We start from the raw sequence: 15,707 nt of genomic DNA, 5'->3' as shown, positions 1-15,707 counted from the left end.
AGGAATTATAAATCAAAATATAATAATACTGGTTTTATATTTACTTATATAAACACCTTTACTGGTGTTCTTTTTTTCTTTGTATGGCTTTAAGTTGCTGTCTAGTATCATTTCATTTCAGCCTGAAGAACTAGCATTTCTTGTAGGGTAGGTCTACTAGTGATGAACTCCCTCAGCTTTTATCTATGTGGAAAGCCTTAATTTCTTCTTAATTTTTGAGGGATAGTTTTTTTCAATATAGAATTCTTGGTTGGCAGTTTTTCTTTCAGCTCTTTAAATATTCTATCCCAGTGCCTCCTGGCCTCCATGTTTTCTGATAAGAAATTGCCCTTAACCTTATTAAAGATCCCATGTATATGATGAGTCTCTTTTCTCTTGCTGATTTCAAGATTCTCTCTTTGTCTTTTGGCAGTTTGATAATAATGTGTCTCAGTGTGACACTCTTTGAATTATTCTCCTTGGAATTTGTTGAGTTTCTTGATTGTGTAGATTCATGTCTTTCGTCAAATTTGTGGAACTTTCAGTCATTATTTCTTCTAATATTCTTTCTTCTCTTCTCTCTCTTGTCCTTCTGGAACTCCTGTTATGGATATGTTGATATGTTTGATGGTCTGCCATAGGTCTCTTAGGCTCTGTTAAATTTTCTTCATTCTTTTTAATTTGTGCTTCTCACACTGGATAAACCCAATTGATCTATCCTCAAGTTCACTGATTCTTCTGCTTCAATCTGCTGCTAAACCCAGCTAGTGACTTTTCATTCCAGTTATTGTACTATTCAGCTCCAGAATTTCTATTTGGTTACTACTTATGATTCCTATCTGTTTATCTCTTTTTCCCCCATTAATGGGAAACCCGTAAGAGGTTGAACCCCAGTGATAACCACTGAAAGTCTTCTGTCTGGGCACTACTGAAATTCCTACAGTAGCTGCCCACACCATGTTCCTATTTAGCTGAGACCAGTGCTTCTTGGAGTCACCTTAGTAGGAAATGAGCAGGGAAACATTGCCTGCTCTTCTAGACTGATCGTAAGGGAAGGCAGCCTGACAACATTAGAAATATCACTGGCTTCAGAATTCAGGTCCTGGTTCTGCCACTTCCTTGTGGTGTCACGTGGGGAAGATCATTTCTCTGGTCCTTGGATTTCTCATCTGTAGGGTGGCCAACTTGTCCTGGTTTGCCTGGGACTTTCCTGGTTTTAGCACTGAAAGTCCCACATCCCAAGAACCACCCCCCACCCGCACCCCCAGACACAGAGAGACCCTACTCATCTCTGAGATGGAGATAATACTACCTACCACAGGGTGGTTGTGAGGAATAGAAAGAAGATACAAGAAGGCACCTGGGGCATGGTTGGGTTCCATAGTCATTTAGTTGTTACTTATGCAAAGTGCAGGGAGGGTCTTTGAAGACTGGGAATGATGCACCAAATAGCTATCATTTTGACATGTAGACTTACTTTCCATGGAGCACCTGAAAGCAGAACCCGGAGAGTTTTCTGCTAGTTCTCCTTGACCATTTCTGCCAGCTATCCTTCTGGAAATATTGCCATGTGTCAGATCCCCACGTGCTGCAGAGGGAGAACCATCACCTGCCTCTTTAATGACACACCCAGCTTCTCCTTTCTGGCTCTGTTCAATGCTGAAGGCCAGGGCTGTGTTCACTACAACCTGAAGGCCCGGTGAGTTGGTTGGGGGAATCCTGGCCCCATCCTGGCACCATCTTTGATGGTGACAAAGGGAGGCACCATGGGAAAAGGAGGGGCCATCAATGTCCAGAGGTCTAGGAGGGCAGTGAGACAGGGTTAAAGTAGGGCCTGCAGGTTGTAGGTATTTTGATGCCTGACCTTTGCTTGCTGGATCCATGTCATAGCAAAAGAGAGGGGCAATTCCCAAAGTCCTACTTCTCACTTATACCCCCAGGGCACTAAGATCTTGATTGTTGACTTGGATGGAATTCCTAGAAGAACTACTTAGCAGAGAAAATTTTTTTATACCAGGAGTAAGTGAAGGACAGGCCATGGGTACCACTTCCGTGGGGTCTTTTAAGAGAGGCACATATTCTTGTCAGCCAAAAGCTGATTTTATTTTGGCCTTTCATGAGGAACTGTTCTCAGAAGGAATGACTCTTGCATTATAGATGTTCCATTTCCCATTTTGTCACCTGTATGCTCCAGCTTTTGGGCAACAGGACACACATTCTATTTCTTCCCCTGTTGGATGTGGCCTGAACCTCCATCATCTCTCAGACCTGCCCTCTATGACAGACATTCCAGTAGCATCAACAGGTGATAGGGCCTAAGACCATATTAGGCAGAGGAAGTAAGGCTGCCTGCTGGACTTCATGGTTCCTTCAGCCCAAGACAGAGTCTCAGATCCCTGCCTTCCTGTAGCCTATAGTGATGAGGGCTTCCTTCAGGGGTCTGGCATCAACTTCTCACCTCTGAATTTCTCCTAGTTGCCCATTTGTCTTGGTCTTGGATGAGGAAGGTGGGACCACCAATGACTACAAGGGCTATGTAGTCCACAAGTGGAGCTGGACTTCCAAGACAGAGACTTTGCTCTCCCTGGAATATCAGGTGGGCATGGACAGCACAGGTGGGGTGGCTTTGGCAGTCTTCCTCAGACTGCCCAGCATTAAGAGTCATAGGGCTACCTGTAAGACAGGTGCTTTTCCCTTAAGGAGCTTATGGTCTCATTCAGAGTTTCCCCAGTTGATGAACAGTGGTTGGGAGCTGGCTGAGGTAAACTTTTCACCAGTCTACAGTAACTGTTGGCTGCCATACTGACTTTCCTAGTAATATCCCTCCTTTTTTATTTTTATTATTTTTAATATTACTACATTTTGATGGTTAAATGCCCTTCACTTTATGAAATAACTGTTATAGTAGTTGCTGTCTTTATTTTTGATGCCTATACATGGCAATAAGAAAAGTTAGCAATTCTATGTTGGTCTTCTCAGCTTCTGTTTTATAATGTTACTATGTCATGAAAGTCAAAGGGGCTGACAAACACAAGCCCTTCTTTATTATTCATTTGATTACTCAGACAGCCACTCATCAAAGATTCATTAAATAATAAATTAGTGTGGAATTACTAATACTAAATAATAATGATAAATCTAATTTATTAATAAAGCAACTAAATGTGCTTGTTACTTTATCTAGAGCAGACTTTCTCATCCTTGGCAGAACTGGCATTTTGGGAATAGATAAGTCTTTGTTATAACTATGCATTGTAGGATATTTATCAGCATCCATCAGATGCCAGTACTACCCACTCCCCAAACTGTGACAACCAAAAATATCTCCACACATTGCCACATGTCCCCTGGAGGAGAAAGTTGTTATTGATCGAGAATCACTGATCTGGGGGTAGAAAGATCAGCAAAGCCCCCCAAGGAATCCCAAAGTCCAGGAGAGTAATAAGAACACAGGATAGAGAAGAATAAGGGCTGTGAGAGAGAAGAAACAAGCTCATAGGGTTGGAATTCAGAGAAAGATCACAGAACATAGAATACACTCAAGGTGGCCTGATATTTAGAGCCTCAAGGTAAGGATTATGGACAGAAGTACTCTAGGAGTATGCGGTGGGGCTCAGGCACCCTACCCCTAATTGTCTGTCTTGTGCCCTTCCTGTTCATCCTCTAAATTGGCCACTGGATTCTCATCCTTGCATCCTAATTCCCATAGATCACACCTCTGCTCAGAAACATTCAATCTCTTAAATATATCTCATCTTTCCTATTAGGGAATAGACCTGAAGTGTTCTCCCTCCTCTCTCTACCAATCCAAATTTCCCCTCCTTCACAGCCCTGCTCATACCTCCCCTCCATCATGGCACTGCAGCCCACATCCATTTGTCTCTTCTCATAGTACTCACAGTCTGGGTTAGTTATTTGATAATTAGTCATGCAGTGAAGAGGTCCTCAGCTCTGGTTGCTTATCAGAACCACCTATGGAACTTTAAAAAATGCAGATCCCCAGGCATAGCCTCAGAGAGATTCTGATTCAGGTGGTCTGTCAAGAATGCTAGATTTCTGTAGTTGTCACAAGTACTTCTGATGCTTGGCCAGGTCTGAGATTGTCAATCTAGGGGTATATTGAATTGTTGCCTTAATATTAAACTTTTTCCAGCTCTATGAAAAGTTTATAATCCATAAAGATTATAAATTGGTGGCAGACAGGCACCATGTTTTATGTATCAGTGTGACCAAGTGGACAGAGAGCTGGAATGAGAGTCTAAGAAGCCATGTGTAGTGCCAGCCTTGCCGACTCTGGCTGTGAAGCTTTGTGAAAATCACTCAGCTCCTGAGTATTGGTTGCCTCATCAATACAAAGTGCTTTTGTGAGAACTAAATAAAATAATGGCGGGGAAGTTGCTTTGACATCACTAAAGTGTTTTGGCAGTGTAGTTCTGTTCATTGTTCTGTCCCCTGGAGCTGCATCTAGAAATGCATAACAAGGGCTAGTGCAGTCAGGAGTGGTCTGAAAGATGAGGTGTCCCTTGAATTGTAATGTGAACATGTGTGCATATGATTCATGTAGATAGAAGGAAGGGAGAGTATTCTGAGTAGAAGGAATAGCATCTGTAAAGACTTGGAGTTGGGACTCTGTATGGCATCACAGGTGCTTCTTGGGGCACCTGGGTGGCTCTGTCAGTTAAGCATCTGACTTCGGCTCAGGTCATGATCTCACAGTTTGTGAGTTTGAGTCCCACGTCGGGCTCTGTGCTGACAGCTCAGAGCCTTGGAGCCTGCTTCAGATTCTGTGTCTCCCTCTCTCTCTGCCCCTCCCCCACTCATGTCCTGTCTTTCTGTCTCTTTCTTTCTCAAAAATAAACATTAAAAAATTTTTTTATTAAAATAAAAAGTTCACAGGTGCTTCTTGTAAAAGAAAGAGGGAGCAGGAGGTGTATCTTCTGTGGGGTGGAGGTAAGAGGTATTGGATGTTAGGCTGAGGAATTTGCTTATTGTCTTGCAGACTGCATTGGACAGTTTGTTTTCACCCAGATATTCACCATTTCCAGGGTTTTGCATTCCTCTGAAAATCCAAGTTTCCCCATAGTATAATTTCTCTTCAGCCTGAATAAGTTCCCTTAGTATTTATTGAAGTGTGCAGATCTGCTGGCAACAAATTCTGTTTGCTTTAATATGAAAAAATATCTTTATGAAAGGATATCTTTGCTGGGTGTGGAATTCTGGGTTAACAGAATTTTTTTTTTCCTTCCGGCATTTTAAAGATGCTGTTCCACTGTGTATATCCTCTAAAGTTTATGATGAGAAGTCTGTAGTTACTCAAATCCTTGTTCATTTTCTCTAGCTGCTTTCAAGATTTCTTCTTTAATTTGATTTTCTAAGTTTGACTATGATGTGTCCAGGTGTGGTTGCCTTTGTTCTGTTGGAGGTTTACTTGAATTTGTAAATTCATGTCTTTCACCCAATTTGGGAAATCTTCTGTCATTATTTTAGGGGAAAATGTGCTCAATCTCTCTCTTTTCCCCCAGACTCCAATTATGTTTTTTTTAATAGCTTTTAATATTGTCTCAGTATACTCCTTCTTTCTTCTTGTCCTATTTTCTTCTCTTCTCAGATTGAATAATTTCTATAGATCTATCTCCCAAGTTCATTGATTTTTATTCTGACATCTTCATTCTGCTATTATGCTAATCTAATCCTGTGAATTTTTTTATTTCAAATATGTATTTTCCAGTCTAGAATTTCCATTGAAGTTTTTTTTTATATTGTCTATTTCTGTGCTGAGATTTCCTATTTTTTCCATTATTACAAATATAATTTCCTTGGCTTCATTGAGTACAGTTAAATTAGCTGCCTTAAAGTTCTTGTCTAATAATTTCAACATCTGGGACATACCAGACAGGATTGGTTATCTGTTATTTTTGAGAATAGCTCACACTTTACTAGTTCTTTACATGTTGAGTACTTTTGGATCACTGACATTGTATAGGTTATCTGAGGATCTATGGATTGTGGAGTCTGAATTCTGATGTATTTCTCTGAAGAGTGTTAACAGTTTTGTTTTAGCAGGCAGTGAACTTGGTTAGACTCACGTCCCAAACTTTGTCTTACCACGGTGGGCAGGAGCTCACATCTCAGTTCAGCTTTTCTGATTCCCTAGCAGTTAGCTGTCTTGAGTCTTCACTACTCATGCATGGTTCAGTGATTAGCCAGGGATATGGATGGTTTATTCATAGGATTTGGGCGTCTATTTCTTTGGCACTGTCCCTTCTGGAATTTTTTCCTTACTTTTTTGTGATTATAATTTCCACAGGTTTAGTCCTTTGGTTCTCTGGGCCAGAAAGATGGTAGTGTTTTGGCCATGACTGCAGTTTGCCTTCAGGCTAAAACTGTAGAGTGGAAATTCATCCCATGCTAGCCCTTTCTTTTAAGTTTTGATTCTTCAAAATTTGCCTGCTTTTGTTTATTCATCAGAGCCTTTGGGTCATTGGGTTTTTGTTTTTTTTTTTTTTTGTATTTTTTTTCAAGTTCTGTGGGAGGGTCAGCCTGTTGGGAGCTGACTCAGCTATACTGGAAGTATAGTATAACCAGCCGGTTAGTTTCTAAGTTGATGGCTGGCATGCTCTGTCCAGCATTTGTGTGGAAAGCTGACTAGTAAGGGAAAGATCAGTGGATGGGATAGTACAAAGACTGGTTATGGAGTTACTAGTCAGGTCTGACACGATGAAGGGCAGCAGCAATATATTTTAAAGGAGCCATTTCAATAGAAGGATTCAGTGACATTCAGGCACAGGCTATAGGGATAAATGAGAGGAAAGAGAAGTATAGATGACTCCACAGTGGAGTATGTGCTTGGGTGGAAACAGAAATTTCTGAAGGATCGGACATCAATATAGTTTTAGATGTGCTGATTTGGCTCAGTGCCTTTTGTGACCTAATCCTCGCTAAGGGTGAGAGATTAGAGAGGACAGATATATGCGATAGACTGGCTCATGAACTCCCAAGAAGATGAGCAGTGAATGAACTTGTAGAGAAATCATCCAGGAAGCAGGGATAATAAATAAAAGTTGTACTGTGCTAAGACTTGTGCATGTTTTACCCCAGGAAATCTGCTCAGTCCCCTAGGATAAAGCTTCTGTTACTGTCCCCAGGCTCGGAGAAGCCAACCAATTTGCCTAAAATTGCTCCTCTGGTAAGTAGCTACACTGGGATTTGAACCCTGTCCAGCTGTAGCACTTAAGCTGTCAACCACAGCTCTCTACTACAGTCTCTAGAAGGAGAACAGGAGAGGGTAGGGTTTTTTCCTGAGTGGAAGTGATCAACAAATTTGAAGATGTCAAAAGGCTTGGCAAGAAGACAGCCATGGAGTAAATATTTTCTAGGTGCTGGAGAGTACTAGCATTCAGACTGCAGAGTATAAGGAAGGGATTCAGTGGTGAGGAAATTGAGTGTAGACCTTGGGGTCAACAAGTAGGATAGTAGAAGTAAATGGAAGAAGTGAAATGAAGAGTATTTGCTTAGTTCAGAGGAGTCCTTGGGTACATGTAGGTCAGGGACTTTGAAAATGGAAGAACACGTCACCACACAGGTACCTACATAGGTAGGGCCACTGTGTATACATAACTCTCTGTACACAAGAACCATCCAGGGACCTCACACTGGAGTTGTGCTGACACATCCTGACAGTATCTGCTCTTGTGTGTGATGGGTCATTGTCACTTCCATAATCTTTATCTCATTTGAACCTAATATTAGCCTTTCACCTATTTCCTGTTGAGGAATTTGAGATTCAGAGAAGGTCAGTAGTTTGCTAATAGAGGCAGAACTCAGACTTACTTCTAGAACACAAAATTCTCAGAAAGGAGTGAGTTGCTATAAAGGCAGCTCATCCTCTCCCTGTTCCTATCTGGCATTGCTACATAGAAAATCCCACCCTTTTGGAAGTGATTTTAAAAAGGGGCGGGGGTGGGTAGGTTCCTTTGGCTCCTCTTCAGGGGAAGAGTAGTGACATATGTGGTGATTGAGGAGAGAAGACTGAGTATGTGTGGCTCAGCCCCTGCTGGGTTCCCTTTTGTCATCTGCCCACCCACCTGTGGAGGGGTGCATTCTGATGCCTCCTGCCATGTTGTCAGCTTCCTGAGGCAGCTCTGCATGCTCTAGACCAAGGTTCATAGTCAGAACTGGTGCCTGGGTGGACACGTTGTCTGATTCAGATATAGTGTAGGCTTATGACCCAAGCTGCATTTCCACCCAACTCTACTAGAACCAAAGCTGATTCGCCTATAGACTTCTATGTCTCTTTCACAGTTGGTTCCAAGCTTGGGCTGGAAAGTGAAGGGGCAGGGGTAGGAAGGCATCAGTTACTTTTTCTGCCAATCCCCCAAAGAGAGACTGGCATTCTTTCTTCTCCATGAAAGCTAAATTCCAACATAAGAACTGGAAAGATCTTACAGCTATCTCAGTCCCAAGCCAGGAGGGATTTTATGCTTTGTGGAGAGTAAGGAGAGGGGTATGGATAATAGAAGCAGAGATCCACTAAGTATTGGTTTCTTCATCTTCAGGTGAATGAACAAATTAAGCTGACGGTTCTGAGCCAGGACTCCATCATAGTCACCTTCACCTCCCTAAATGAGACAATAACACTCTCTGTTTCAGCCAACAATTGTCCGCATGGAGTAGCGCAGGATAAACGGGTAAGCCAAAGCAGACCAGGTCCCCAGGCCTGACCCCAGGGTATCTCAATGTGAATTGCCACCCCATATTTCAATGCCTATGCTCCCCCTCTTCCTCCACCCCTGCCCTAGGCAGGGCCCTAGCTCTTTCTCTGACTAATGGACTCCTACTCATCATCATTCACTACCTGATGTTAGTACCATCTTCTCCGTGAAACTTCTACCTGTTAGAAGTCTTTCAATTGTGATTGTATCCAATGCAGATTAGCTTAAACATAAAGACAGACTGTATTGGCTCAGTAAACTGAAAAGTCTATCAGTAAGCAGCTTTAGGCACGGGTGAATCCAGGATCTCAAATGATTCCATCAGATCTTCCCATCTCTTGGCTCTGCTTTCCATTTTGTTGGTTTCGTTCTCAGAGAGTTTCTCTCCTTATGGTAACAAGATTGTCATGGGCATCTCTGGGCTTGGTATTCTATGAGCTTTGTTCTTCCTAGGAGAAAGAGGGCTTCTCTTTCCTAAGTGCTCAGTAGAACACCAACATTGCTGCCTCTGCTTAAAATGGCCCCCATGGCCAGGAGCGCATGTTGCTCTCACAGGCTAGGCTCAAGTGTCACGTCCATCCTGAGAGCCAGGGCATGATCAGCCCCAGGTATACCACCTGCATGATGGATGAGGCAGGAACATCATGGCGCTGTTACCAGAAGAGAGAGAGATGATACTGGAATGAATTACTACCAATGTGTGATGATGACCCTCTCCACCACCCCCTTTCCCATCCCAAGGAGAGTCTACCTCTCCCTCTGCTCAGCCCTCCCAGTCATGACTCATCTCTATTCTAGCACTCCTTTATTTATAAGCCTATCTTCTCTACCAGATTGGGAATTTCCTGTGGTTCCTACTGATGTCTGTTTCACCAGAGCCCCAGCACAAGGACTTCTTCAAATTAAGTACTTACTAAGTATTTGTTGGTGGGTGAGCAAACAGTGGAGACTAGAAGCTCACTTCTTCCATTTGCTGTGTCTTCATGGATCTTTATATGTACCTGGTCCCTAGTCAACATTGTGGAGCGAGATTGGAGAGGATAGAGAGGATCAGAGGACACCCCTGAGGGTGTTTACAGTCTAGTAGGGAACAGTTGACATATACCTTGAGACTGGGATAACCAAGGGCTCATTAATGGAGCAGACCACTTGCATTGCACAGAGTGCTTTGCTGGGATTCCACTGGGGAAGCCTCCTTGGAACAGTAGCAGGAGGACCACACCTCCCAGTTTCCCCAGGGCCAGTCCCAGTTTATACCTGCCAGCCCGGAGGAATTGTTAATAGCATCCCCTTTCACTCTCAATAGTGTCCAGGTTTGCGTGATCAGTTATATGACCATCCAGAGGGCAGTTCACCCTCCCCGTGTTCCTCTCTGGAGCTGAGCAAGGCTCTTGTGCCGCAGGGGCATTTGCCACCAAGGCTCATAGACTCACAAAGCTGACAGAGCCCATGAGGAGAAGCCAGCCCAAAGTTCTCACTTTACATGCAGACATGGAGGCAGGCATTTGCTAGGGGCCCATGCTATTTGAATAAGGCACGGAACACCTGTGTTTTTCTTGGAAGAGAGCATTGCACCTGTTTTTCACTGCCTTTTCATTTCAGCAGGATTTCAACTTCATTAATTCATTAAGTAATTCAGTAAACATTTATTAGCACTTGCAGTGTGCCAAGTTGGCTGCAGGGGATGTAGAAATGGAAGAAATCTCACTCCCTCTAGTCTCTAAGGTATCTTTGGTCTAATGGAAGGGGGCAAAAGCTTCAACAACCCTCTGTAATCCAGCTGGATTGGTGCAGTGTGCTAGGGAGGGGGCACTGTGGGAGTCACTGGGGTACTAGGAGAGAGTGTGTCAGTTAAAGGGGCCTCATAGGAGCACCCAGGAAACTCAGATGCCTGTGACTTCAGGCTGCACTCATTACTTCAAAGAGCAAAAGAACCCCAGGGTTCTGACTCCATCTGGGCTAAGATGATGATCATGCTTATTGATGAGTCCACCCTGCCCATTTGGTTCCATGCTATTACTCTAAAAGTTGCTGTTATGTGACTAAGCACACACGATATATGAGGTCATATGTCTATATTTCTTAAAAAGCTTTTTCAGCTGTGTAAAAAAAAACGTGAGCTTACTTTTCTTACCAAAGGCAACGGGTATTAGAGAATTGTTCTTTCCCATAAAGTTGCAATAATGCTTCATTTTCCTGGCAACCTCTTGTCTGGCAATTGCTGCAGCCTGGATCATAGCTGAGAACCAGGATGTAAGCAATTAAAGAACCCCATGAACAGCCAAGCCAAGAGAGGTCACTCTATGTCCAAATACCAAACATGCCCTCTGGGACTAGGAAAGCCCCTTAGTAATTCAAGTCTTATTTTGTCTTACCTAAACGCAATCTTAGAAGCTAGACCTAGAAATCCAGAAGTCCACGACAGAGTCCTGTCTAATATGGTAGCCACAAGCCACAGATGGCTACTGAGCACTTGCAATGTGACAAGCCCAGATGGAGATGGGCCATAAGTGAAAATGCATGCTGCATTTCAAAGACTTGGCATGGAAAGAAAATGTAAAAATTTCTCATGAATAGTTTGATTCTATGTTAAAACCATCATTTTTTGATATATTGGGTTAGATAAAATAGTTATTAGGATTGGGGCGCCTGGGTGGCGCAGTCGGTTAAGCGTCCGACTTCAGCCGGGTCACGATCTCGCGGTCCGTGAGTTCGAGCCCCGCGTCAGGCTCTGGGCTGATGGCTCGGAGCCTGGAGCCTGTTTCCGATTCTGTGTCTCCCTCTCTCTCTGCCCCTCCCCCGTTCATGCTCTGTCTCTCTCTGTCCCAAAAATAATAAAAAAAAAAAAAAAAAAACGTTTAAAAAAAAAATAGTTATTAGGATTAACTTCACCTTTAAGAGCTTTTTTATGTGGCTACAGGAATGTTTACAACCACATGTATAGCTTGTATTTTATTTGTGCTGGACCATGTGGTCTAGAAGGTGGCATCTTCATAAGGGAAGCTCACAGAGGCAGTTTGACAGTGTGGTAGAAACCTGGAAAGCTATTTAAAAGGGCATCATAACTCAAAAAGCACAATTGTCTTGGGGACATTTAGCATAGGGATAAGCAGACCAATACATTAAAACAGCTTCTGAAAACAGTGCTGTGTTCTAGTCTATAGTCATTGATATTGACCAAGAAGACTGACTTGCCATAAAAGTGACAAGGTAATAACCCTTTCTGTTTGAGAACACAGATTTCTGACTAGACAAACACCAATAAATGAGGAAATATCAACTTTATTGTAGGTAACACAATTCTCAAATGTTGACTTTAGCTGCCAAGTTAAGCATCTTGGAATATTTTTACATGAAATCCTAAGGTCCAAAAAATTGGTTCATCATAGATTCTTGGACCATCAGAGCTGCAAGGGGCCCCTGAGAATACTTGCTGATTGTGCGGGCTGGCCTAGGCTAGGAAGGGGCCATAGAGCCTTGGGCTAGTCCCTTCCCTTTCTGGGACTCAGTGTCCCCATCTTTATAGTGACATGTAAGGGCCTGCCTGGCTTCCACACACTCCCATCCTGGGACTTTTACAATCCATTCAACCTTTTCTAGGTCTGTGTGTTTGGGGCTAGTTATGACTCATCAGCAAAATCCACGGCAGTCTAGAAAAGCTGAGGGTGGGGATTAGGGTGGCCTCCTCCCACAAAGTTCCTGTCACTGAGAAGCTTATTAAATGGCTTCCCCAGACACCCATCACCTTGGAAGGAGCCACCTATCAGAGTGACAGGCAGGATGGCAGTCCTAGCTTTTACAGCCCTGCAGCCAGGCTTCTCACTAAATATTTCTATCAAGACAGCACTTTGGAAGTGAGGCAACACCTCAATTTAAATGCTTTATTAGCCCAGAGTGCCACCTCAAAACCTTATTGGAAGCAGGCTGAGTATAAATTACAAATAAATAAATAAAATTAGCCCAGAAGCAGCAGCTGGGGCCAACAACCAGAAGGATGGTTGAAGCTTTGCTATTAATTGGGGCATCCTTTACAGAAGTCCTGACTGCAAGGCAAAGAAGAATCTATAGACTGACTTCGTCACACTTCAGAGAATCTGTCCCCCATCCATCCCATTCTCTCTACTTGAGGCTTCAATTCCACTGAAGAAAATTTTTTCTGCAACTGCTCTGTATTAAGCAGGAGATATAGAAAGCAAAGATCCTGCCTTGGAGGGGCCAGTCACATTGAGAGATAAAGAAAGTACAAAATGGCCAGGCCCAGGGTGGAAAGGACAGCAATGGGCCCTTATGCTGGTTTAGCATGGAGAGCACTTCCCCTGGCTGAGGAAATCAACAAAGGCTTCCTGGAGAAAAGGTCAGACCCCGACTGTCATGAACTCCGAGATCTGAACCTCATTCCACATGCCTCTGAAATGCTGTAGCAGAGGTAGAGGTTGAACGGTGGGGCAGCCCCAGCAAAGGCCTCACTGTCCTACAGAGGGCCTCAGAGCCAGAATGGCCTTTCAGGGTAGTCCCGAACTGAGGCAAGAGGCCTGGGCCTTTGTGCCCTACAGGAACCAATCTACATAAGCTTGATCACAGTTTCTCATCTGAGATGTCCTGGCAGCTGTAGGGGACAAAGGGACTCTGGGGAATGCATATAGAGGGGGACTGGCAGCAAGGACTCCAAAGAGGCCCTTGTCTACTAGTTATTCATAATGCAACAAGCATTAATTGAGCACCTTCTGCATGACAGGCACTCAGACACCAAAGAGACCAAGATCCGGTCCCTGCCCTTGAAGAGCTTACAGTCCAGTGGGGGAGACAGCCTCATATGCATCCAGTTACTTCATAAAGGGCTAACTTTTGACTTCAGGCTACATAGAGAGAGCAAGGAACGGTTTTGCTCCATGGAGGGAAGTCCTCCCACAAGGGGACATTTGAGTCAGGTTGGGCTGATGTGCAGGAATTCACTGAGTGCAGGGGGAGAGGGCTGTGTCCCAGGCAGAGGGGACAGCACATCCTCCAAGCTGGAGCAAGGCCTAGTTGTTGGTGGGCTGGGCCAATGGCTCCTGGGCTCCTGGTGGGGAGGCAACAATGCTCTCCCCCTTGGCCTCTCCCCAGCTGCTGACCCGCATGGACGACAAGATGTCTAAGATGAGCCGAGCCCTAGTGGGGATCAAGAAGCGGTTTCAAAAGACAGTGTCACAGTTTATGAATTCTGTCTTGTTGGCAGCAGGTAAGGAGCAGAAAAGTAGAGTGATGCCTGTCAGATAACTTCCTAAATCCTGGGTCACCTGCAAGGCATCTCTGAGGACAGCTTTTTAGCACCTGGGGAGGTGGGTGGGCAGGGCGACCTCCTCATCAGTAGATGGGGTAACAAGGTTCAGGCTCCCAAAGCAAGGGTACTTGCTCAGGGCCGTGTCTCAAGTAGTGGTGGCCTTTGCCACCTTCAGTTTTCTGAGCATGGTCCCATGTGTCCTCAGTGTCTCCTGTGGTTGTCTTATTTTCCTGGACCTCCCATCATTGTTCTATAACTCTCTCTGTCCCCATCTGGTTCACCTTTCAGCTCTCCCATATTCCCGTCATCCATTTGTATACCCTGTTCCTCTCCTTGCGGACAATCTCAGTAGAAGGGAAAAAAGCAGCCAGCTCACCAGTCTGTCCTTGTTAGGCCACAGGGTTCCCCCTGGGGCCAGCCTGGTGACCTCAAAACTGTTCCCACATCTAGACTTTCTTCCTGCTGTTGGGCCTGGGGACAGAGGAACAGTGACTTCCATTCCATGCCACCCTGGCTGGGCACCAGGGGGCTGTGTTCCAAGGAGTTTTTCCTCATCCCTAAAGACTCAGTTCAACTGTACTCCTCCTCCAGAAAGCCTTCCCTGGTTCCCTAAGCTGAATGAGTCATATGCTCCTTTGGGTTCCCACAGCATATGTAAAATGTGCTCTAATTATAAATCTTACTACCTAGCATTATGAATAGTTCTTTGTTTGTCCATCCCCCCTGTATCCCTGCTAGGAGTTCTCAGAGGCAGGGAACCCTGTTTTGGGTCATCTCTATATGTCTAGCATCCAATAAACATCTGGTAAGTGAATGAAGGAATGAAAGGTCCCGGGCCTCAGAAGTTTTCAAGTCTAGTAGGAAAAGCAAAACAAGAATACAAATAAACACAACAAAGAAAGTAGATGGAAACTACTTAAATCTGGAGATATAGGGAACAGCATTCTCAGGGAAGAGAACAGCATGGATGCATTGTATACCCAGCCTCTATGAGTGCTGTGGAGGACACAGAACTGAATGAAATGCAGGCTCCTTGGCAGAAGAGGGATCTCAGCTGGGTCTTGACAAACGAGTAGAAATAAGATTGATTTGTTCTTACATTTCAGCCAGCATTTACCAATCCACTAACTGTACTGGGGTGGAGTTCTATGCCAGACAGCAGAAGGGAGGTGACCTGGCTTGCGAGTGTGTGAGAGTGGAGGAGTGGAGGGGAAGATGAGCTGAAGGGCTGCTCATGTGCAGAGCCTCATAGCAGGGCAGGGAAGGCCGGGCCATGAGGGAGAGTGACAGCCATGTCTTCTGTTAACAGGCCTATTCACCATAGAATACCCGGTTAAGGAAGAGGCACAAAGCAATCGAACCAAGGTGAAATCGGGTACCTATGTCGAGCGAGGCCCCAAGCCAAGTTTATACTCAGGAGAAGTCGTTTTATTACGATCTCGGTCAGCCCGACCTGAATCCTCAGTTGGAGAGTCTTCAAGGGAAGAGCATGGGTCCGTTTCTGTGAGCCCCACTCGGAGGAAGACCATCAAGACCCAAGCCAAAGCCATGATCACACCCAGGTAGGCTTGAGCCTTCATTGCTTCTGGCCTCCATGTGTCAGACATGGTGATGGGCGGTGGGTACACCATGAAGAACGAAACAGATGAGGCCCTTCCCTCTTGGGGCAGAAATTTTAGGGGTGTGAGAAGATAGACAATAAATACAAGAAGAGTTGAAGTCATTTTACGTAGTGAAACAGGCTAGGAAGAAAGTAA

General features: G+C 44.4%; 1 protein-coding gene across 1 annotated transcript in view; it reads left to right on the top strand.

The window, feature by feature from the left end:
• CA2H3orf20 (chromosome A2 C3orf20 homolog) overlaps window positions 1–15,707 on the top strand; it is a 90,501-nt gene that overhangs the window by 28,232 nt on the left and 46,562 nt on the right. Inside the window, exons 6-10 of the mRNA XM_060631857.3 lie at window positions 1,526–1,678; window positions 2,455–2,575; window positions 8,535–8,666; window positions 13,794–13,908; window positions 15,260–15,512. Coding sequence (XP_060487840.2) covers window positions 1,526–1,678; window positions 2,455–2,575; window positions 8,535–8,666; window positions 13,794–13,908; window positions 15,260–15,512 — 774 coding nt within the window. The remainder of the gene's footprint in view (window positions 1–1,525; window positions 1,679–2,454; window positions 2,576–8,534; window positions 8,667–13,793; window positions 13,909–15,259; window positions 15,513–15,707) is intronic.

Source organism: Panthera onca, chromosome A2 (assembly GCF_046562875.1).
Source record: "Panthera onca isolate mPanOnc1 chromosome A2, mPanOnc1 haplotype 2, whole genome shotgun sequence".
NCBI classification, from domain to species: domain Eukaryota; kingdom Metazoa; phylum Chordata; class Mammalia; order Carnivora; family Felidae; genus Panthera; species Panthera onca.
This window is presented reverse-complemented; position numbering and strand designations above follow the sequence as displayed.